The sequence below is a fragment of the Rissa tridactyla genome, chromosome 5, assembly GCF_028500815.1.
Source record: "Rissa tridactyla isolate bRisTri1 chromosome 5, bRisTri1.patW.cur.20221130, whole genome shotgun sequence".
NCBI classification, from domain to species: domain Eukaryota; kingdom Metazoa; phylum Chordata; class Aves; order Charadriiformes; family Laridae; genus Rissa; species Rissa tridactyla.
This window is the reverse complement of record NC_071470.1, coordinates 7128222-7150972: the sequence shown is the minus strand read 5'-3', so window position 1 is coordinate 7150972 and position 22751 is coordinate 7128222. Positions and strand designations below refer to the sequence as shown.

Here is a 22751-nt window from a genome sequence, read left to right as displayed (position 1 = left end):
GGGGAGCCCCGCGCTCCCGCTGCAGGCTCCCCCCCGCCTTCTCCCCCCGCGAAGTGTCGGGGACCCCCAAGCCGCAGTACCCCGAGAGGTGTTTTCGGGCGGGATGGCGGTGCGCGGGTCACAGCCCTGCGTTTAGTGGGGCACGGCGGGAATTACCATCCACGCCGGCAGCCTGTTACCCTGAGCGGGAGAGCAATTCCTATGTCCGTTTTGCCCAGCTGCTTTGAAGAGCTTTACACCGCGCTGGCTAGAAGATTCGGTGTCGTTATTGCAGCCGTTCAGGGGCATGAGGGGGTACCCCATGCCCTCAACCCGCCCCTCCTCACGGCTGGGCAACGGCTCCCTGTTCCCCCCGCGCTGCTGTCAGGGAGCGGCGGAGCCAGACCCCACCGGGCTCGTAGCTGCGGGGGGAGGGAAGAAGGGGCGGAGGGGACTGTGTGTCCCCCCGCCGCCACCCCCATGCAGCGGCGACACGTGGTGCTCCCAGGACACGGGTCCTCAGCCGCTCCCGCCCGCGGCCAGGAGCTTTTTATAGCAGCACGGACCCCCCCCCCCCCACAATGCGGGGGTTTCTCGCCGCGCTCACGTTACCGTGCGAGTGCGATGTTAAATAAAGACCGGGGGAGGAGGGGAAGGGGGCCCAGCGCCCGCCTCATTAAGAGGCGGCGAGCTAAAAATAGCCCGCAAACAGCAAACCCCATCGATCCCTCTCCCGCCTCCGCCGCTTGAATGGAGGGGCCGGGCGGCATGAATGGGGTGTAGCCGGGCGGTATGAATGGGGGGAGCCGGGCGGTATGAATGGGGGGAGCCGGGCGGTATGAATGGGGGGAAGGCGGGCGCGGGTGTGAGCGGAGCCGCCGCGGGGGGGCGCTGTGGGGCTGTGCCGCCGCCGGGGCGGCAGCTGGAAGCCCCGGCCGCGCACGTGCCGGCGCGGGGGCGGCCCGGTGTCACCTGGCGGCGGCGGTGGCGGCGGGCGGAGCGGGGCGGGGGGAAGCTATAAAAGTGTCCCGCCGCCACACATGTACACTTCGGGGAAACTTCCCAGCCGCGGCGGTGGCTATGGGAGGAGCGCCCGCTCCCGCCGGCCACGCTCCGCCCTAAGGCGGGCAGCCCCGCGGCGGAGGGTGGCCGGGACACGCACCCCCCCGCCCCCGCTCCCGCCCCGGCTCTGCCCACCGGCAGGATGAGAGTGAACGGGAGCGATCTGAACAGCACCGTCCTCCCGCGGGACCCGCCGGCCGAGGGCACCCCGCGCCGCCCGCCCTGGGTGACCTCCACTTTGGCCGCCATCCTCATCTTCACCATCGTGGTGGACCTGCTGGGCAACCTCCTGGTCATCCTCTCCGTTTACCGGAATAAGAAGCTGCGGAACGCGGGTAAGGGACGGCGGGGAAGGGGGGAGACGGGACCCGAGGGGTTGGCCCGCCGTGACCTCTTCGTCTCTCGGTAAAACTTTGCCCGGGTGCGGAACTCCAGGGATGGGCGCGCTTTGCCTTTATCCCTCCCCCGCCGGCGGTTCCAGGCTGCGAGAGATGCCAAGGGCTTCATCTTTGGTACCGAGTCGGTGATGGAGCGGGTTAAGGGTATTTTTAGCGCCCGCCACCGGATCGTGGTGCTATTTTTAGCTCTCGACAGTTCCCACCTGGCCAAAAAAAAAAAAAAAAAAAGGCAAGTAAGCCTTATTTAAGAATGAAATTTAGACCTGGAAGTAGGGAATGCTGCTGTGGCAGCCAGTGTGTGTCTGTGCAGGCTGGATGCTGTTCTTCTGATTGATTTTCTTTGAGTTACAGAAATGTCTCCAGTTATAAATGCTATGGTTGGAGCTTCAAATCAAGCAAACATTAAGTTACAGACATTGCAGGATTCAGAAAAAAAATCCCACAACCAATCCAAGGCAGTCATTTCATTGTCTTTGTTCATTTCTTACTTGCTATCTAGGTCTTTGGGGAATGGGAAACATCTGACAGAAAACAGATTTAGGCACATTCTTAAAAAAATAAATCTCTAATTTTGACAGGATAGATTCTGTGATGGTCTATTGAGTAAATCCCTCTTAGTTCATGGATTATTGGTCAGACAGGCAGGAACTTCTTCAGATTCATTCTGCTTTATCATGTCAAACCAGCTGCTGCGCACGTGTACCAAATCTGTGCACTCAAAACCCTATGCATCTTTCATTGAAAAAAAAAAAAAAAAAGGGAGCTTGTGAAGAGAGCTGCATTGTTAATGAAAGCAGAATTTCACTCCATGGCGACTGAGATGCTGCTTTTATTTTTCTTTTTTTCCACAACTGGCTCTCAGGTTCTTTATTATAACTCACACCAAGTTCATTAGCTAGTTGTTTAAAATTCATCTGAGGGGGAACTTGAGCCCGGGCTTTGCTATAAGCTAGTCTAATCAAGGTGGCTAATGTTGGACTCTGGCAAACAGTGGCATGCTTAACTTTTGAAGGTTAAGTCATGTAATTCAAATGGGTTGTACGTTCCAGTTTTATTCAGCCATAGTGGAATGCCAACACACAGGATCAAAATGAAGACTGAAAGATTATTTTTTTTTCTTCCTACAGTTGCCACTGATGTAAATTCTAAAAGGTATATTTGGTTGCCACTGATTTAAATTCTAAAAGCTATATACTCTCCTTGCTTTCATTGACAGACATTTCATTCACTGAAGCTGTCAGCGTTACACACTGCAATACTATATATTTGAGAGGAGGATTGGACTCCAGATGTCCAAGTCGGCACTTGACTACCCTTGTTTCCTGGGAGATGCTCAGATGGAGGGAGAGAAGGTTGAGATAGGCCTATTGCTGGGGTTACTCCAGGGAAAAGGGTGATTTTCTCCTCCCCCTTAATTGCAAAATATATACTTCAGCACTTCTGTGGGGAGTTTGCAATACAGACATGTCTGGTAATAAGTTTGAAATAAATGTGGTGCTTGTTTTCTGGAAACAGAGCTGAATCGTTGGGCTTTATGCATGTGCATATTCTCTACGTAATTCCTCTTGAATTCCCACACGTGCTCACTTGCTCACTCTTACTGCATTTCTCGTTCTTGCCTTTTCTGTCATAGCGGCTGTTAAAAACTGCAGTAAACCGGCAACAGTTACTCCTACAGCTAGGAGAATAGAGCATTCTTCTGAACAGAAATTATTTTAGACTGGAACACGAACTACATACTGGCTTACCCTCTGAAATTAAGGATTAATTAAAACAAGTAGATACATGGTACAAGATAGGAAATAGTTTGTAGTCTGATTTAGGAAAAACATATAGTAACAAGTTTTTAAACTTTTAACGTATTTTTTCTTCAGAGTAAATATATTTCTTTTTTTTAGTACATGGTTAAAGGGAAATTTTGGAAAGAACACAATAAGCGTCAAAAAGGTGTGCAAAGTGTTTTTGAATAATCCTGCAAAAACCTATGCCTGGGCATAACTTTACTTATGTGAGCACCACTATTAAACGTGTCATTGAATGAAGAAGGGGTTACTCAGGTGAGTAAATTTATGACAAGGCATAAGTATTTAGAAAACCCTGGCCTAATATTTGTGAGTATGAAGAAGTAAGAGTTTCCTAAGCCTTGTTTACTGTAATTCAGATTATTCAGGAAGATACTGCATTGAAAAATCACCTGATTTATACATACAATGAATTTGTAACTTGCTAATTATAATGACAGTTACAACTTTTTACGGAGGTGTAATAAGAAAGAAACTTATTTTACAACAACCTATATTAATAAGTCTCTTGCTGGCACATTTATTGAGGAAAAAGGACACAGGATGAAAATTCCACCGGAAAAAGGTCAGGGAGGAACAGAAGATACCTCCTGAAGAAAAAGTATCTCACTGAAGACTTTTTTCCTCCTTTGCAAGAGAGGACTAACAGGAATAAGGCGTATTGAGTGAGCACTTTACCAAAAAGGTGGATTTGGTGGGGGAAAACATCTTGCATCTCTGTCCCACTCTCTATTATATAAATATTTTTGGAAGATAACTACAAATTGAACCTGTGGACTTCTGATTAAAAAAAGTGCATTGGGGAATAGTAGGAAAGCCTAGAAAAACCTTCTCAACAAGTGGTGTGACCCTCCTGGCAGCCAGAAGGTTAGTAAAAGACACTGATCAAAGCAGAGAAGTCAGTATCTCAAAGAAGTTTGTCTCAGCAAGCGAGGAGTGTCTGATACTACAGACTCCTTCATAGTCACGAGCATGGCTTCAGTAGATGCTCTTCTAGACACAGAAGCTGATGATGCAACTGGTAGGATCCTCTTTTATTTAATATACTTGACTTGTAATAAGTTTCTTAGTTCTGGTCTGTTTTTTCTTTTTTTTTTTTTTTTTTATGGTGACTTTGTAATCTAACAGGTGCCTGCCACCAATTCAGTCCTGATGGGAACAGCTGCAATTTAATGCTGGCCTACACAAAGACTGAATTTGGTTTATGATGTCTGTGATCTTTTGACTTTGAAATAAAGCTCAAGGGAAACATTCAAGGCATAAGGATTTTAATGCCCATATCTTGATAGCACATTTGTGCAGCTTGAACTTGATGTGCTTGCTTTAATAATTAATTTTAAAAAGAATGAGAATAGCTCATTTTAGAAAGAAGTTTGGTGTAAATCATCCGAACGTGTCTCATTTTCCATTGTTAATATTCATATATCAGAAATAAGGTCATTCAACAGTTCCACCCTGGAAAGATGAAATAACTAGTCTTAGGGAAGGTGGGTTAAAGAACTACTAGTACTCTTTGCAACAAGCGGAGTTTTTACTTGAAACTCTCAACATTGGATTAGAGCATCTCAGAAAACTGAAGAGATAATTTAAAGTGATTTATCTAATATTATGCACAACAGTGACTGCAAGTATCCTTATGCCTTTGCTGTTACCCACACCAAGAAAAACAATGCATCAAGAACAAGGTGAGGGAGCAGTTGTAAGTCTTTGACTTTGGAGACTAGTTTACCACTTGTTACATTAAAATGCCAGTTAACATGCACCTGTCGCTTTGGTGACAGGGTGATTTGGGTGCTCAGTGATTGCAAGACTGGACCATTCTTAAGGTCGATGAAGAAAGCTCTCTTGAGTGCTGTTACACCTCTTGCTCTTCTTTCTCTTTCTTTTGAAACTGTTCTCTTGCCCTGGTGGGTTACTTTTTCTTGGGTGCTTTACGTGCTGAGGACCAAAGCTGCCCTGACTGCCCCTCCAACAGAGCCCTGTGTTGGAAGGGAGCCTCCATCAGACAAGAAGAGAGTCCCAGCAGTCTCACCCTCACTCTTCTGTGCCCGTCCTGTCTGCTAGCACCTGACGAGTTGGGATAAGACAGGGACTGGTGACAAGCTGGTAACTAGCTCCTACCACGTCAGGGCAGAAAGCTGAATTCACACCCTTCTCGCCCATCTCTGTTCTGTGCTAGATGCACTTGGCTTTTTGTACATTTTCCCCAGTTTGCCACGTCCTCATCCCAAATGTTTTGTTGTTACTAGTGAAGATGGCAGAGAAAGTCTGACACTGAGGCCCCAGGGCCCTACAGAGCAGCAAGATACAGTTAACTTCACTAGGACTGCGCACACGTTTAAACTTAAGTATGTGTGTTAACTACTCTTCTGAATGAGATGGCAATGAAAAAGGGGAAAACCCAATGTTCATGTCCTAAATCTGCCTCCAGCTGCATTAGGTCCAAACAGTTCTGTAAAGACAGCTCTGTGAGCGCTCAAAAGAATAATGAATTCAAGGGTAATCCTCGACCAAAATCTGTAAGACCAGTGAAGTCACTTATGAAACAACTAAGCAACACAGCTACTCATGATTTTTTTTTTTTTTTTTTAAAAACTACAATATTTGTTAAATAGTACAGCCATTGCGGAACTGGGGGATGGGATCTATCAATAAGAATTTTATTTTGTAGGCTTTTTGAACTGCCCCTGGGCTTTGGTTTGAGCAGTGTAAGAACCTAGTTGAAAAGCGTTCCTCTCAGTGCATTTTCTAAAATATAAATTTTAAATATAAGAATGGAACTATCTTTTGATAATGAGATTGGCGATCTCATCAGCCTTTTCAGACTATGATTGTTCTTGATGATGTTTTGTTTTTTTAGTTTTAAAATGATAATGTTAAATGCTCTATTAAAGATTGTTTTATCTAATAAATGAAACTCCTGTTGTGAATTCAGACTAATGGAATCATTGTTTTTGTCACAGGTGATCCTTGGACTTCTTTTTGTGCCCCGAGAGAAAATGGCTAGCCTGAAAAATATTTGACTCAAGGGAGATAACTTGTAGAAGATCAAGTTGTAGCACAAATTCAGGGTTCTGATGAAAACTGAGATGTTGGTGGCAATGAACATTATTTCAGACATGAATAACTTCCAGTATTAAAAATGGTAAGATGTTTGGGAGAAGGGAAAATGTCTAGTGGAGATGCTGAACTTTGCCAATTGTTGAACAGAACTGAGCATAAAAATACAGTTTAAATAAAGCTGTTCCTCAGACTGGTTTTGATTGAATAATTTACTGAATCAAAGACTTACTTCAGAAACCTGTTTAAATGGCACTGTGCTGCCAGTGACCAAAGGCAGAGATGAATATTTCAAATAATTAATACTCTATTCTTACTAATATGTCTGTCAAACTCACCTAATTATTCTCTCTGCAAGATTCTGCATTCTGAAGTTTTTAGAGGCATTGCTTTTTTTCAGTGTGCTGCTGCCAGCGGACAATGGTACTGAGATGCTATACTATTTGCCTGCCTCTTTTTAGATTAGTTTGTGAAGGCTTCTCACTTTTCTCATTAAGATTTTTTTTTTTCATCTTTAATCTTTTCGTTAGCAATTTCTGATCTGCTTCTACTCTTATCTCTTTTTCTATTTCTTCTTACACTATCCGCTTTTCTGTCTTGTTATAACATAGATACTTCATGTCTTTCTAGCATAAGACATCATCAGCAAGTCTAGTTCAGTGACAGAAAATGCTGCCAACAATAGATATCCAGTGCTGATCTGACAATGTCCGTTCTGTTTGTACAGTGAGGCTTGCTTTCCTAGGGCAATAAAAATGTTGCGGTGTCAATTCAATGCTGTGCATCACAGTTTAATTTTGCAACCTCAGTAAGAACCTTGCCACCCTTGCTGTTGGCAGTTTTTCTTCTACTCACATCTGTGAGCTGCCTCAAATTCCATATTTTCCACTCCTGAGAAACAATTACCAACCTCTGTTCCAGGAGGACAAGTGCTACTTAGAATTCTTCAGGATAATAAAACACAAATTGTTAACGTTCTAATGTTTGCTTATTTAATGACCAAATGAACAGGTACTTCACATGTGTAGTTAAGCGATGCTTGGGACAATAATACAAATGTTGCTACTAAAGAATTGTTCTTTCAAAATCTAGCCCTCTTGGAGCCACAAAGTATTACTGTTCAGTGCGATAATCAAGGTTCCTATCTTATGTGACACAATAAAAGTTTGATTATCTTCTTACTTAGTTTTAAGTCAGGATAAAATATACCAAAAAAACTTTACCAATACCCTTAAATTCAAATGATAAGCATGCTGCAAATGTCTTCATCTTTTCAAGTAGAGCAGAATCAAAGGTGTAATCAGTAAGTCTTTTACAGCTTTTAAACAGTGACTTCTGTAGCTCCTAAATAGTTTTCTGGCAATGACTGACCAGTAAGGGTACCAACTTTCATGCCTTTTTTTTTTTTTTTTATTAAATGAAATTTGTTATCCATAAAGAGAAGGCAAACTTATACCCCTTCCTTGAAGAAACACTTTCCACCGAAGTAAAAGATTTTCATCTCATTCTTTTCCTTTTTATAAATGATCTAATGTAGTACCAGGCCATATAGTTAGATCTGATTTTTGCAGAATAGTTATTACCTTATTGATGATCATAAAAATACAGCTCTTGATTATCTCCGAGTCCTATACTTGAGTTAGGGAGGTGAATTAAGTTGTCCAGGGTGGGGGTGGAGGGCAGGGTTTTCTTATTTGGGAGGGGCTCCTCATCTTTTCCATTGCTGGAGTTCTAAGAAAGTCCTTCAATGCTTCACTCGGACTCTCTGATCTCTCCTAACTCCTAAGGTCTCCTGCTCTCTAAAACAAAAGGGGGAATACAAGCAGCTGGTTTCAAACCCTGCTGTGTGTGACCAAGCACTGGGATTCTCTGTTCAAATACATACTAAGCAGCTGGAAAGGTTTGTGGATGGTTAATTATATTTTTTTTTTTCTGTCCATACTCTTACAGAGTATTTAGCTACCTTTGTTGTGTAAGTTGGGCAGTATATGTAATCTTTTCCATTTAGGCCTAGAGAAACCCCATTCTACGTGATCTGCACTTGTGATTTTTTACATGCGATGCTGAAATATAAGGTCTGTTTATATCATATCACCTTGACTTTGGTTTTGGGGTGCAGATGCAAGGTTAGCAAAACTAATTGGTCTTCAAGGAGAGGTTACCAAGCAGAGAAACTGTTGCTGTGCCGACAGAGGTATTGTGTGAGGCCAGTCGGTAACTTTTGTTAGTCTGCCATTTCACCTGCACGCAAGTGTTAGCCTAGTGTGATTGTAGTGCAACAGTCAGTACTACATTATTTAGCCAGACAAGATGGCCAACTCCGTAGCCATCGGCCAAAGTGATGAATGGGTATGGGTACAGCATTCAGCCTTGAAAATTGGTATCCAGTCACACCCTAGAGAAGCTTCAGCAAATACCTATCTTTGTGTGTGTTTTGGGTAAGGATCGTGGATGTTTTTCATCTCCTGGTAGTAGCTATAGATTTCATTTGATTTGTTCCTGTTTTCCTGATTGAGGGATGAGCAGTTTTCTACTCCTTAGTCTTACGTGATTTTTAAGAACACTTTCTTCTCTCTCTCTGTTGGGGACAAAAGGGATTTAATTTTCAGTGGTGAAAGAGTATTCTTAGCCCAATAAAGTTAGGGTATGGACATTTTTGTGTTAGAGTTGTTGAAGGGAAGGTACCTCTATATGTGAATTTTCCTCATTAACAGCCACTATTTGTCCCTTCAGTCAAACATCACAAAATCACTCGTTAAACAAAGAATTGCAATGCCTTTTTATCCTCCTTCAGCATTCAGGATTTTTTTTTTTTTCTTGAGTAAAAGCATTCAGAGACTTATTTTGAGACTGGATATTGTTGAAAATGTGGGACTTACATATTATGAAGTATCAAAATCTGCATAGATGTGAATGAATCAGTTACTTCTGTTGCATTTTTACTTCATTTTGGATGAAGAAATAATAGCCTGTAAATAAAAAAAACCACGTTTTTATTAATAGTTTATGTGTATTTTGCATTAATGTGTTCTGTCTTATAGTAGTAAGTTACATTAAAGGTATGTCTCCAAATTATCTCTGGCTCTGTAATTCTGGGACCTGGCTTCTGTAAGGTGAGTACTGTAAAGCCTGCACCTAACATGCAGGTTCACATAACTGTGACCTACGTTACAAAACCTAGGTTCTTCCCCACATTTCCATTAAGCCATATTACATCTCACCATCTTCCCTGGTTCCATGTTACTGAATCAGTTCTCACTTAGAATAGAGGATTGAAAGGAACCTTCTTGATCATCAACAGATCCTTTCAGAATCACCCTTCACCTTAAGTTATAGCTTTTTCTCCTTATTCCAACTGAAGAAGGGTATTCTCACTGCCTAAATGCATTTTCTGACAGTTTTAATGCTTTTGCTATTGTACCGATGTTACTTAACATCTCTCTGTTCTTGTAATGAGAGATGAGAATAAAAACCTCATCTCTTGGCTGTCATTTTGCTAGTCCAAAAAAGGTGGATATCAAATTCTATTAGTCTATTTACAAACTAACCTTTTCCCTTCTGCGCTGGAGAGCACTACCCCCAGGAGCGTGCCTCATCTCTGGAAATACCTTCTCTAAAAGCGAAATACTGGTTTTGCTGAAATCAATAGCAAACCTCTTGCTGAGGTCAGTGCCTGTCGTCTTTCACTTTTTTGGCTGCGACACCCATGAGTAAGAAGGCTGCTATGCTCCTAACAGCCTTAACCCCAATGTGTGGTAGGCAGAGAAGTCTTTACCATAACTTTGGAGTCAGAACAGGATTTTTGTTGGATCACTGATACCCTTGCAATAAAGCTGAGTACAGATCAGGGTCATTGTATGCTGTGTGCCTGATCTGCGTATCCTGGAGTGGGTACATCATGGCAAGCCACTTACAATTTCATGTATAGTAGGTATATAAGGTATTAAGTCTGAGAACTGATGCTTCAAGAACACCCCTGTGAATAAAGAAAACACAAAAGACCACCTACTCCTGCAATGCTGTTCTTTGTAGGCTTTGGGGTTTTTTGTTGTTTAACAAATGGCTATTGTGTTACTTAGGTCAAGGACAGTTTGCTTCTACTAGTTGTCTGGTCAGATCACGTCAGTTTGTCCTTGATACTATCCGTGTCCTCTTCTGCTTTCTAGAAACTTGCAGTTCTTTAATATGTTCAGTCAGCAGAATAAATTGCAGAATTGGGGTTTGCTGCTATAGCCTCATTGTACAGATTGTCTGGTGGTTCTGTTGCCAAATATGACATTATCATATATATGCGTCACGTTCCTTTGGAAAGTTCTCTTACCAATCTGCCTATCTCTGACCGCTATCTTTTCAGCTCTCCTTTTGGGTTTTTTTTTCTTGTCGAAAGAACCGTACTGTTGAGAATCTCTGCCTTATAAACCCCTTATAAACTGCCTTATAAACATTATTCTCCCTTCCTGCTGAGGTAACGCATTTCTAACACCTGTTGCTAAGGATTTTCTTAATATTGCCTATGCCTTGTGTTGGGTATATACAGAAACACACCTGTATCAAAGCATACGTAAATCCAACTGGTTTCTGCTATGCTGCAGAAGATACTTGTACCAAAGTTTGTTCCTTTTTGTGGTATACGTTGGATTTATGAATTCACAGGTATAGATGCACGTAGAAACATTTCCTCCAATTGTTTGGGTATTTTTGCGGAAAGTACATTTTAATTTTCTTTTTTTTTTTCCCCCCCCAATGCAGCATCCACTGGCACATTGTAACCTATTTTTGTATATTGTTTGTGAATATACACACTCTCGAGAAACGAGGATCTCTCGTACATAGGAGAACAATATTCAGCATATCTGAGAGGAAGAAAGGACAGAAACGTCTCCTTATCTTTCCTCCCCCTAGACAGAGGTGGTGGGTTTAGTTCATGGTATAAATTAGAACAACTTCAGTGTTTCTGTAATTCATGCTTATTGATACAGCTCCTACAGGGACTTCTGTATCGGTGAGTGTCAAGTAAACATAGCTTTCACTGGCCAAGCTCATTCTAACTATTCTGCATGTTTAATGCAGTTTAATGCATGTTAAACTCCTGTTTAGAAGAATAACTTTGCACTATCCTTGTTAAATTGTTGGCTGCCGAACTCCAGGACTACAGACTTAACACAGTAATCCCCATCAGGCTGGATAAAACAGCTTTTAATCTCCTCTATAGACTGGTAAGTATGGAGAAGACAGCAGAACCAAGTTTGTGTCTTAGCATATATTAAATAGCTACTGTAGAGCTCAAAACGCACTCAGATTTTCTCGCACTTTCTTTCAGCAAAGGTTTTTGAACATTGCTTTCAGCAAATAACTGAGCATTTTTTTTGCAGCTTCTCTAACAAATTTGTGTACCTCTTACTCCTGATTTTTTAAGCTCTTCTGATTCCTTTTTCTCTTGCCCATTCAGTGTATCCCACACTGGGAATCTCTGCAGTGCCTGATAAGATTGTCAACTGTGAACATTTTTTGGTTGCTGAAAACCTGCCTTGATTTTCATAGTTTTTATGGCATAATACTTGTCTTCTTCACAGACACTCTCCTCCAGCAATATTATTTATCTATATAACATACCCACTTTTGTTCAATTGGTTTTGGACATTCCTAGGAATTTGTCCTGCTTCTGTTCATCATGCATTAGCACGTGTTCTTTGGATGATCCAGACCCACTGGGTATTATGCTGAAGGTGGCATGAAGATGACCAGGCTGGACGGGGCTTTGAGCAACCTGGTCTGGTGGGAGGTGTCCCTGCCCAGGGCAGGGGGGTTGGAACTAGATGATCTTGTAAGGTCCCTTCCAACCCAAACCGTTCTGTGATTCTGTAACAACTCCTGTTTAGAAGAATAACTTTGCACTATCCTTGTTAAATTGTTGGCTGCTGAAGTTTGGGGTTTTTTTCTTTTTTCTTCTTTTCCCTGCATTTTTCCATTGAGGGTAGATCTGTCAGGTTTTGTCTGAAAGGCTCTTGTTTTAGAGTTGTCATTGACTCGGGTCTCTCCCTTACGGGATCCATTACGTATTCTGTGAAAGCCGTTTTTTATACGCTCTGTAATAGTAGAATACTGAGATGCTGCACTGTTCTTAGGGGCATTATGAATACTAGCATTTTAAAAGGAGGTTGACTGCTGCTTTTGCAATTATTCCTAGTAAGAATTTCTAATGCATACTTAGTGACAATCTAGGGGATGTCAGACAAAGCTTGCAGTTGCACCTTGTTAATACTCCTTGCAGCAATCATTATCTAAAACGTGCCCTGAAGATATGGCTGAATCTGATGAGCATGTAAATGCAGAAGTATGAATGGAAAAAAAATGATGCAAATAAGCTAAGTTGGAGCAACCGAGTGGATGTAGAATTTGCAATCTGCTTGTTGTCAGTGCTTGTTTTGTACTGTGGGATCCCATTTGTCACAGCAGTGATGCATCCCTTCATTGTAAGCTTTTCTGGTGGGTCTTCTCTTTTACTTTTCTCAAGCTATTGCAGTGTCAGGGCTTTGCTGCCAGAATGCTCACTGGAGTCTAGCTGCCTGAGCACATCTTCTGCAGAGATAACTTCATAGACTACCACCAAAGCAGTGAATTACTTTCTAAGATCTTTTGCTTATGTTCAGATATTCATATTATCTCCTGTCCGTATGTTTACTCAGAAAAGTTTCTTGATCAGATTCAGATTTCACAGAGATTTCACCCATTTCTGACTTTTGAATTGCTGACCATTCCTTGTGATGACTGGACAGAATGTTTGCTTACTTTACTCAAAAACACGTAACTTGCTTGTCTTGCAAATAAATCTCCAAGCCACGAATTTGCTTGTGTCGTTTTTTTGGTCTGCTCTCTTATACAGGTGTTCCAATGAAGTCAATGGAATTTCCAGTAGTAACACTGGGTGGCAGCTCCAGTATATGTTTAATGTAAGCTAAAACCCATTCCGAAGACATATTTATTAACATTATATTAAGAATTTCTTTTGTAGGGGCATTTCTGTGTATTCATGTGATAAGTACAAATGTAGCATGTGACCAATTTCTTTTTCTAGAAACACTAAAAATTGGATGTTCTTAGTATATTGGAATGTTACTGGAAATAAAGGATTGTCTAATGATCATCTATAAATTAAAGTAATATTATGCTTTCTATATTTAGAAACTCTGAGCCTATGCTGTGGTAAGAAACGAGTCGGATGAGCAGACAAGTTAGGAATGCAGTATAAATGGAAAAGTTAGATTAATGTCAGCTATAGTAGGGCACTAATTAGGCAGTAATCCTAAAACCAACCTTCCTCTCACAGATGTAAGTGTGGAGTTAGTTATTAGACGTAAGCTACTACTCTTATCGCATGTGTACCTACATGGTTACTTAGGGCTGGAGTCTGTCTGTGCTACTGGAGATGGTTCTCAGGATTAGAAGCCCTGCAGTGATTACAGCTGCAGTAATTACACTACTTACGGTGGACAGAAAGGGCCTCACTGCAAACTTTCAGGCATTCAAGGTGATTTTAGTCCACAGGGTGTTATTCAGCCAGCAGCCTCCAAACGGTGCTGTTCTCTCTCATGCTTTCTTGCTTTTATTTCTTTTGCTCCTGGAAAAGAAATTGGACCCTTCAGAGCCCAGAACATTTTGGTCTGAGTTTTTTCCAGTTAGTGTCTTTTGATAAGTATCCCAATTTTGATAAGCAGCCTGATTTATTTTCCCTGAAGTTAATTTACTGGTTATAATAATCGTTCAACTTAGTTTTAGCTTGGAATTCTCCTCAGCCACCAGACAGGACAGTACAGCTACTTCATGGATGCCTCTGCACCATCCGTGAGAGATGGATGGACATGGTACTAGACGCCACCGTAATCCTTGTCACAAGGAGGCTTTCCAGAAGGAGCTGCTCTTTTGTTCAGGACATTTTGAATCCATGAGGCTTCTGACCATTTAGATAGCAGTATTTGATTCAGTTCTCCTACCTGTTCATTATCTGACAAGGATAATGAAACATTTTGCTGTTTATAACTAAAACAAAACTGCATGTTATCCAGCAAGCTCTGAAGTACTGAATAATAAAGGCAAGTGGGCATAGTTCATTTTGTCATTTTCTCTTGCCCTTTATTTCTCTGGAGTTTTCAAGCAGCTTTAGGTTGTTTTTCCAGGTTTTCAACAACAAATGGCAGCAAGCTCTCCAATGTTGTTATTTGTGCTCCTTCAGAGGAGTAGACTTAAATCTTCTGTTGAAGTCCTAACAAAAGGGCATCGGTTGCCCTTTTCCTTATTGTCTTCCAGAACCATCTTCCCAGTCCTCTGTAGACTTCACTGACTCTATATCCATACTCAAAGTTCAGAAGTGACCTTTCTCTTTCAGTCTGTGTTGATATATTGAATACTAAATTTCTGAGCACTTGTGTACATGTGATCTCTATTTCTTGTTCACCCTGGGACTTTTGCTTTAAGTACTGTTCTCTTTTTTTGTCCTTCCATCTGTCATGTCTTCCCTTCCATATTTGTTTCTAGACAAATCTTATAATTTGTTAAATTTCATTAGATCCCCTCATCGATCTTTCTTTATGTCAGGATTTTCAACCTGTCAGTGTAGAAAATAGCTAAATCCATTGGCTTCTATTGGTTTTTTCAGTCCCTAGGCATTTTTTTTCTGCATGTATTTTCCACATCAAACCCTACATCATTTTAAACTGTGACTGCACTTAGTAAACAGTTACTGTAAAGATTATACTTTAGCACTTCATATTTATTCTGCCTCTACATCAAATCCCTTCAGTTGTGAAATACCAGGAATGTTCAGCTATGAAGGTAAGTCTCTGCATAGGTAGGCAGGCTTGATAGCATTCCAGTTAAAAACTACTATTAATAGTAATAATAACATAACTTCAGTCAGAAAATTTACAAAAGATAGAATTTTACAGTAAGTAGGGAAAAAATAAATTTGAACCTTCTGAAATACAGTATTACTCTGCAAGTGTCTTAGATTTACTGACAAGTGTTCTTCGCTTCTTGCTGTTTCAAATTCTTGTTTGGATTGTGGCCACTGGGAAAAAATGTCTGCTTGGAGTTAAACTGTTTAAACCAGTACCTAATGGTTTGTTAGTTGTCCATATAGATTGCTTATTTTAATGACTCAGCATTGCCTTCAAAATTTCATGGTGTACTGGCACTGTTCTGAGAGGAGGGGCTGTGGAAAAAGGGATTAATATGAGTCTTGAAATTAGTCTCAGTTAAGTGGAGCAAACGGTAGAATAATTTTGAATCTGAAACTCGTAGGCACCTGAAATTCCCATTTGCTGGTTTTGTGAATCCAGAAAAAAAAAAATCACTGCAAGTTTCTTCTGTAACCAATTTCTTTTACTTATACAGCTAACTATTAATATTTTGAGTCTAAACTGTTTTCATTGATACACTGTAAAGCCCTTTGAGCAGTGATAGTGTATAAATTATGCAAACTATTGACACCAAAGAATAGGCAACAGAATATGTAATGAAACATGAAGAGTAAGACCATTCTAAATATGGAACAAAAAATTCCAACCATATGAGATTTTTCAAAATTCTAGTATTAGAAAAATTTGGACTCAGCTGTAGTTAAAAGCAGTAACACTCTTTTAAGGACCTGTGTATTCCCTGGAGATGATTCTGTCCAAGCCTAAGTGGACACGAGGTCTTTGGCTTTGGAATTGAAGATGCCACAGATGCCAAAGGATCTTACAGATACTCAGTTTTCAGAGCTTGTGAAGTTTTGTAAGAGTCTATAATACTTTGTAAATGAGACTTGGACAGTGTAAAAATTAGTGCAGGACAAGAAAGATAATAGATCACATGGTGATTTAAGATACAGATGGAATAGGCAGTAGAATGTTATAGGCAGAGTTAATCATGTATTTGAAGACAAAAAAGGACTGGGGTGACCTCTTTGATTCCCTTTTATACAAACTGAAATAGGAATATGACTTCAAGATAATTTTTTTTTTTTTTCAACTGAAGTAATGCTCAGCATAACCTTGGAAGTATTTTCCAAGAAAATTAAATAAGAACTGGAACTGACTGCAGCCTGTTTTATTTTCACCCATATTTTTTATATATTTGTTGATATTTCCTTGAGGCCTATGCAATGATAAGTAATTTCTTCTCAGCGGAGAATCTGTTTCTTTCTTATGTTACAACTGTCTGCCTCCTGTTCCAGCTACTGTTGTAGTATTGTAAAAGCCCAGTTCCTAAGCCATTTTTGGACTTCAGTGTTAGAATGATACTTGCTTGTGTGTAGCATCCCAGCTCTGCTGTTGAATTTACTTGTTCCAATAGTTTTTCATGTTCCCAGAACATTTCCCAGCTTCATTCTGGAACGGTCTGTTGTCTCAGCAGGGCAGGCAGTGCTTCTTTATTTGAAATAACTGCGCAGGGAATATAATCTTCCACAGCACCTCTGTGTCCATGGAAAGAACATAGAGTTAATGTATTTGATTTCTTTCACTATGTCCTCAATGTTATTTGATCCAAGTTGCTATTTTCTGTCACTGCTTTCTTCAGTGCCTCCTCATATTCTCTCTGAGTTTGCATCATGTCCGTAGGTATTGCATGGATGCCTGTAACGTCCCTGGAGTAGTTTCTTAGTTCTTTTGTAAAAGTATTCCACCATTCCATAGTTGACTTTATCCCCAAAAGAACATGAAAAGATGTGTAATACTGTGTATCTAGTGTGCCCAGTTTTGCTGATTCTTCATCTTTTTTGATCAAGATCCACTTTCCTTATCCAGAATAGTTCATTTGTTTTCACCGGCTATTTGATTATTTGATCTTAAATGTTCGTGGTTAAGTGCACAGACTTCTCTTATTTCTTAGTATCTATCTTGGGATCTTCAAGATTAATACAAATTGTAGTTGGGAGGGTGCCTTAGGGCTGTGTTAACATTTGTCATGACAAATTCACAATACGTATGGTTCTTCCCTTTCCGCGTGTATTTCTGAGTCTATTGACCAAAATCCATTTTTCTGAGACTTTTAAAGGAGTACATGAATCATTACAAATGTACAATGCTCAGGAATGCCCCTAGCCCCTCAAAGGATATCAGACACTGCATGATTAGATTTGTTTCAGTGATGGATGCATTTGTCCAGAGCATGCCTAGTTTAGCATATTTAGGCTTTGCAAAAAGGAAGCTTTTCAGCTTCAGTGGCACTGTAGAACTTTTCAAGAAAAAGTATTAAGAACTGTCCTTATTCTGGACTGTTGCTTCCAATAAGGTCATCTCAGCTGAGGCTTTTTGGATCCCTTCACATCTTACAAGCACAATGTCAGAGCACCTTATCTGAGGGAGACCTATTATCTCTGTAAGTATCTGTAAGTATCCATAATAATGCAATATGTCCCTTTATAGAACTTGAGAGATACATTCTCTAAATACAGTGGAGGATACTAAGTTTCTCTGAGTTCCAAGCTTTATATGCACTTTATTCTGTAGTACTTTAAAGCTGAGGCAGAAATTTGTGAATTTATCTTTTGGGTAATATGGCAGATGGTCATTTTATTTTTCCACATTTGTGACCCGTTACTTCAAAACTTGTGTCTGTATAGAGGCTCAGTTGTGTGGACCGTTGTGTATATTCCATATATGTACTTACATATATTCATTTCTGACTTTCAAGTTTGGTACTAGTCCTGCTCTTTTGGGAGTGGTCTATGAGTCTGTCAGTATGCAATTCAGTCTTGATCTTCCTGTACATTTTTAAAACAATTTTTGTGCAGCTTGTGAAATTCTGAAAATGTACCTTGCGTGTTTCAAGAATGATAACTTTAAAAGAAAACACTCGAGATTTTCTCCAAATATCCTTCCTTATAAATGCCATTCGTTCACAAAAGTATTTATTCAGAGAATATACGTCCAATACACCTTCAAAAAATTACCTTGAAATGATCTGTGTAATTAGATGCTCTTTCATAATCATATACTGAGGCAATTTCCTACTGAAGTTTGCACAGCTGTCTTTGGATGAGATGATACAATTGAGATAAAGATTAGAAGATGCTGGGTTTATTTTTTCTGGAATTGTTCCAAAACATACCATTTTGAGAGGCATCAGTTAGATGGCAAAGCTAGTGGAGTTCACGAGACTGTGATTCACCTGATCTGCTGGGTTCCACTACAGCATAGTCTTTTCAGTATAACTGTAACTAAACATTTGTTAATGGATTACAGGTATTGGCTACTATCAGGTAGATTAAGTGGTCTCCCTTCTAAAAGTCTTTATTTCCAGCATTTCCATGTAATGCCATTTAAAACTCTTCTCTCCATTGACCTCTCTTTTGATCAAGGTACATCACGAAGATCATTGAGTTAAAATACGAGTTAGTCACTAGTGACACAGTTCAAAACCTCATGTGAATTCCTTTAGCTTTCTGTCAGCCCCTTTACCCACGCTGGTTAGTTGATTTTTCTGCCTCATATTGCCTAGCTTCAGTAAAAATACAGCTTTTGGGTATTTCCACTCTTTGTGTCTCAAATGACAGTTCAAATAACGTCTAATATGCCCCAGAATGCATCTTCTCTCATTTCTTGCACCAGTGTCTAAAGTTCATGATGCTTCTCACAGAGCTGGCCCTAAAGTCTCCATTTTACCAGGTGAAATAAGTGTTGTCATCCCTTCCACCACATTTCCATAGCTTTCCATAGTGTTGAAATCAGAAACTTCACAGAAGATACTGGACTCTGCTGAAAGCAGGAGATGGGCTTGAGTTGCATTTTTCTCCTTGCTAAGATTGCACACACAGAATCATAGAATGGTTCGGGTTAGAAGGGACCTTAAAGATCATCTGGTTCCAACCCCCCTGCCGTGGGAACATCAATGAAGTTAACGGTGCTTTGAAGTGTACTTATGTGAAATCAGTGATCAGCCCCTCAGTTTGTCCAAAAAACCACTTTGCTGTAGATGCTGGGAAAGCCTACAGTGCTGCCTGTTTCCAGTCAGCTTTGTCTGTTTTCTCCTAAGACCAGCATGTCGGATGACCGTGTTCAGAAGACTGCAGGTTATCTGTGAACAGATTTATAGTAAGAAATTTAGGTCTCCTTTAGCTTGTGAATTTTTAAACTACTAATAAAATTGTTTATGTCCTTGTAAGCAGGTTGAAATATGAGTTGACAGTGACTATGTCTGTGAAAATTCTACTAACAGCTATAGAGTAGTCCTAGAATATAGTTGTGCCCTAGCTTTAAAATCACTAGGAGAAAAGCAAGTAATGCTTGCTACTACTGTTAGGGTCTTTGCCACATAAACTGCAGACACCAAAACTTCCTAGAAAGTTTCTGTTCTAGTGACATATTTATCACATTGACGTGAATTTTAAGAGACAACGAGTGACTTTGACTTAGAAGTGATCATCATAGAATTAACATGCTTTTTACACTAAAATATTAGTCTGGGACTGGCAGCCAAATATTCTCTCTCATAACAGCAACAGCAAATCAGACAGGTCCTGAAAAAATCTTGTCCCTGAAGAAACTAAATAGCAAAGCTGAGGTCACATAGAGTAAACTACAAATCAAGCTGCTAGTGTGACTCAGAGATTTATTAATACAACTGTAAACAGATTTTCTAACGAGCATTGGCGTGGTCCCTCTGTCGATATGCAGTGGTTTAAATATTGAAACTATCATGACCAGTATAAAGGGAAAGCATGAATTTGGAAACAGTCTCTTTGTTTTCATTTCCATGAGCCTTATCTACTAATTTGAAAAAGTATTTTCTAAACCATAGGAAAAAGATGAAAGAGAGTTATGTTTACGACAACAGAAATGAAATTACATAGCAATAGGAGTAATATTTACCAATTTCATGCTTATTTATACTGCCCCTGTCACGGATTGAGCTTCTATGTAGTAAACATTGCAAAAGCACCAAAAAAGATGTCCCTATTAAAAGGATTGCTATCAAGTAATTAGGAATTGGGTTTGTGCAATTATTTATTATTTGAGGTCTGATCACAGCAGTATTCTGGAATTCTCTGCTGACCATTCATTCCAGATGTGTGTCATAGCTATAACTTGTATTAGAGTTGGGCAAGAGATGTGGCAGTCTACTGTTTAGCGTATATATGTATGTATATATACTATAAGTATCATATACGATGGGAAATATATATCCCTGTTACATGACATCTTTTATATTGCCCGGAGCAGCACCCCTTAAAATAATAATTTCATTTTTAATCACCTGCATATCTTTGGCTGCAGATGTTTAGGTTTTCTGCCCTTTCAGTATGTGAGAATACATCTACTGATTTATTTGTCTTTAAACCTAATTTCAAATGGACTGAGTATCTCAAACAAGTGTCATATTTCATTTATCAGATGAAAATCCAGAGCCATCTGCCCCATTGAATTCAGCTATGCCGATTTTTTGCCCTGAATTGAGAGTTTCACAGTAGACTTTAAGAGCAGTGACCTTGCCCACGTTTTGTTGTGTGAAAGTGGCGTGTCTGGTCCACTGCAGAGTTTGGTAGTTTCCTCCTTAATGTGCTTTAAATCAAACAAACAGATCTTTAACCGATGTAAGTGTTCTCAGCTCCTACAGCTGTAACAGTCAGCTGCAGCTGGTGTTACACACCCCTCTGTAATGGTCTTTACCTATTTATATTGAATTTGAAGCCATAGAAGCTATGGTATTTTCTTATTCAATATGACATTAAAACAGAACTTGATTAAATACCATCAGGTAGATTAAGTGGCATCCCTTCAAAAGTAGTGATTTCCAGTATTTCCAGGTAATGCTGTTTAAAACTCACGTTTTCAGTGTGCTTTACATCATTGCAGAGGGTTCAGAGAGGACACTGGGATGAGCCAAACAGTCCTCTAGACATCTTTGTTCACAGCTGCAAGCTGTGTAGGGTGGATGGGAATCACCCATAGCAGGATATGCACACGAGAAAGTGCTAGAGGTAAAGACAAAGTTGTGTAGCAGGAACGGGAGCTTTGTGACGTGTGTTATCCATATGCATCCACTTTTACTCTCCCATCCCCTTACCAAAGTCCCAGACACGCTAGGGCTCTGCAGTTCAGAAGAACTGAGAGGTAGCTCTTCTACCCCCACTGCGGAGTAGAGAGAAGAGCAGGGCAGTTGAGCTCTACAGGAGTATTCACAGATAAACTTTCCAGCTGAAGGGTGCATGGTGCACGTACCTCCTGTACTCTTATGGGCATGCATAATGTTCTGAAGATCTGTAATTATTAATGAGTGTCTTCTTTTTCTCTCCCTGTGATGGAGGGATGTTTTGTGTTGTGGGAACTACTGACTGGGGAACAGTCCTTTCTGTCCACTTCAGAAAAACCTGGGTCCGTGAGCAAGGCTTTACAGTTTGCTAAGGGCCTTTTTAGAAACTTGGTTCCTGCTGTCTTTTAAATATAGTCACCCTACATCGGGCTCAGATGAAGTTTCTTTTTCTTTTTTCACATGACCTTTTTATACAAGTGAAGAAGTTGGTCACTGATGGGTTTTTTTTTTTATTGCTGTTTCTTCAGACAGTGTTCTTTTTCTGTGCAGTTCCATTTCAACACAAACATTTTAAGGATGTGAGTGCCCCAGTCAAACAATGCTCATTCCAGACACTGACTTATGTTTAAATGCTATGCAGGTCTGGGGCTCAGCTGTGTATGTCACCATTGGAATACTTGGAACTAAAAGCCATAATAAAGACTGGTTTTGTCTTTTTTTTCTTGTCTCAACTGAACTTAGGATTCAAATATTTTTGAGAGCAGAAAATATTCAGGACACACAAAATACTGCCACTGAATTTGCAACAAGTCCCAAGAATACTTCAGTTTCTTCAGCTAGTTCTGTCTTCATCTTATTGCAACACCTCCACAAAAGCAGCGCATGATTGATGTAGTAAACATCTAGGGGAACAAAAAAAACTAGCGTCAGTGCCAGTTACACTTGAGAAGAAGAGACAAATGTATTTTATTTTCTATCCAGATGCTCAAGGCACTTTCTGCTCAAATGACTTGACTCTTCTTCTGGTAAACAAAGTATTCAAAATGAAGTTCCTAAGACACATTTTTAGCAATGGTAACTGGAAGATTTCTTATGTCACTGTATCTACATGCCTAGTATGTCCATGTTCCGGTCACTCAAATCCATGGGTTTATCTAAAACCCAAATCAATTCCAACACACTGCATTCCCCTCTGGCTTATCCTCCGCTGCTTGAATTGTCACAAAAGTCACATTAATGGAGGCAGCTGCTTTTCATCAAAATAAAGTTCGCGATGCTGCACTTTGAGGGCTGACAGGCCAAAGCTGTGCACATCAATTGCAATCTAAGGTTCAGAAGGAGCTTTCACTGCTAAATTTTGTGGGGTTTATTTGTCTTTGTTGTTTTCAAGTCAATTTCCAGGTGATTTTATTGCACAATTTTAGTACCCCATCTTTGA

At 40.4% G+C, this 22751-nt stretch overlaps 1 protein-coding gene across 1 annotated transcript in view; it reads left to right on the top strand.

The window, feature by feature from the left end:
- Positions 1-1058: 1058 nt before the first annotated feature.
- Positions 1059-22751, top strand: part of MTNR1A (melatonin receptor 1A) — a 58643-nt gene continuing 36950 nt past the window's right edge. The window contains exon 1 of the mRNA XM_054203141.1: positions 1059-1376. Coding sequence (XP_054059116.1) covers positions 1184-1376 — 193 coding nt within the window. The 5' untranslated portion in view covers positions 1059-1183. The remainder of the gene's footprint in view (positions 1377-22751) is intronic.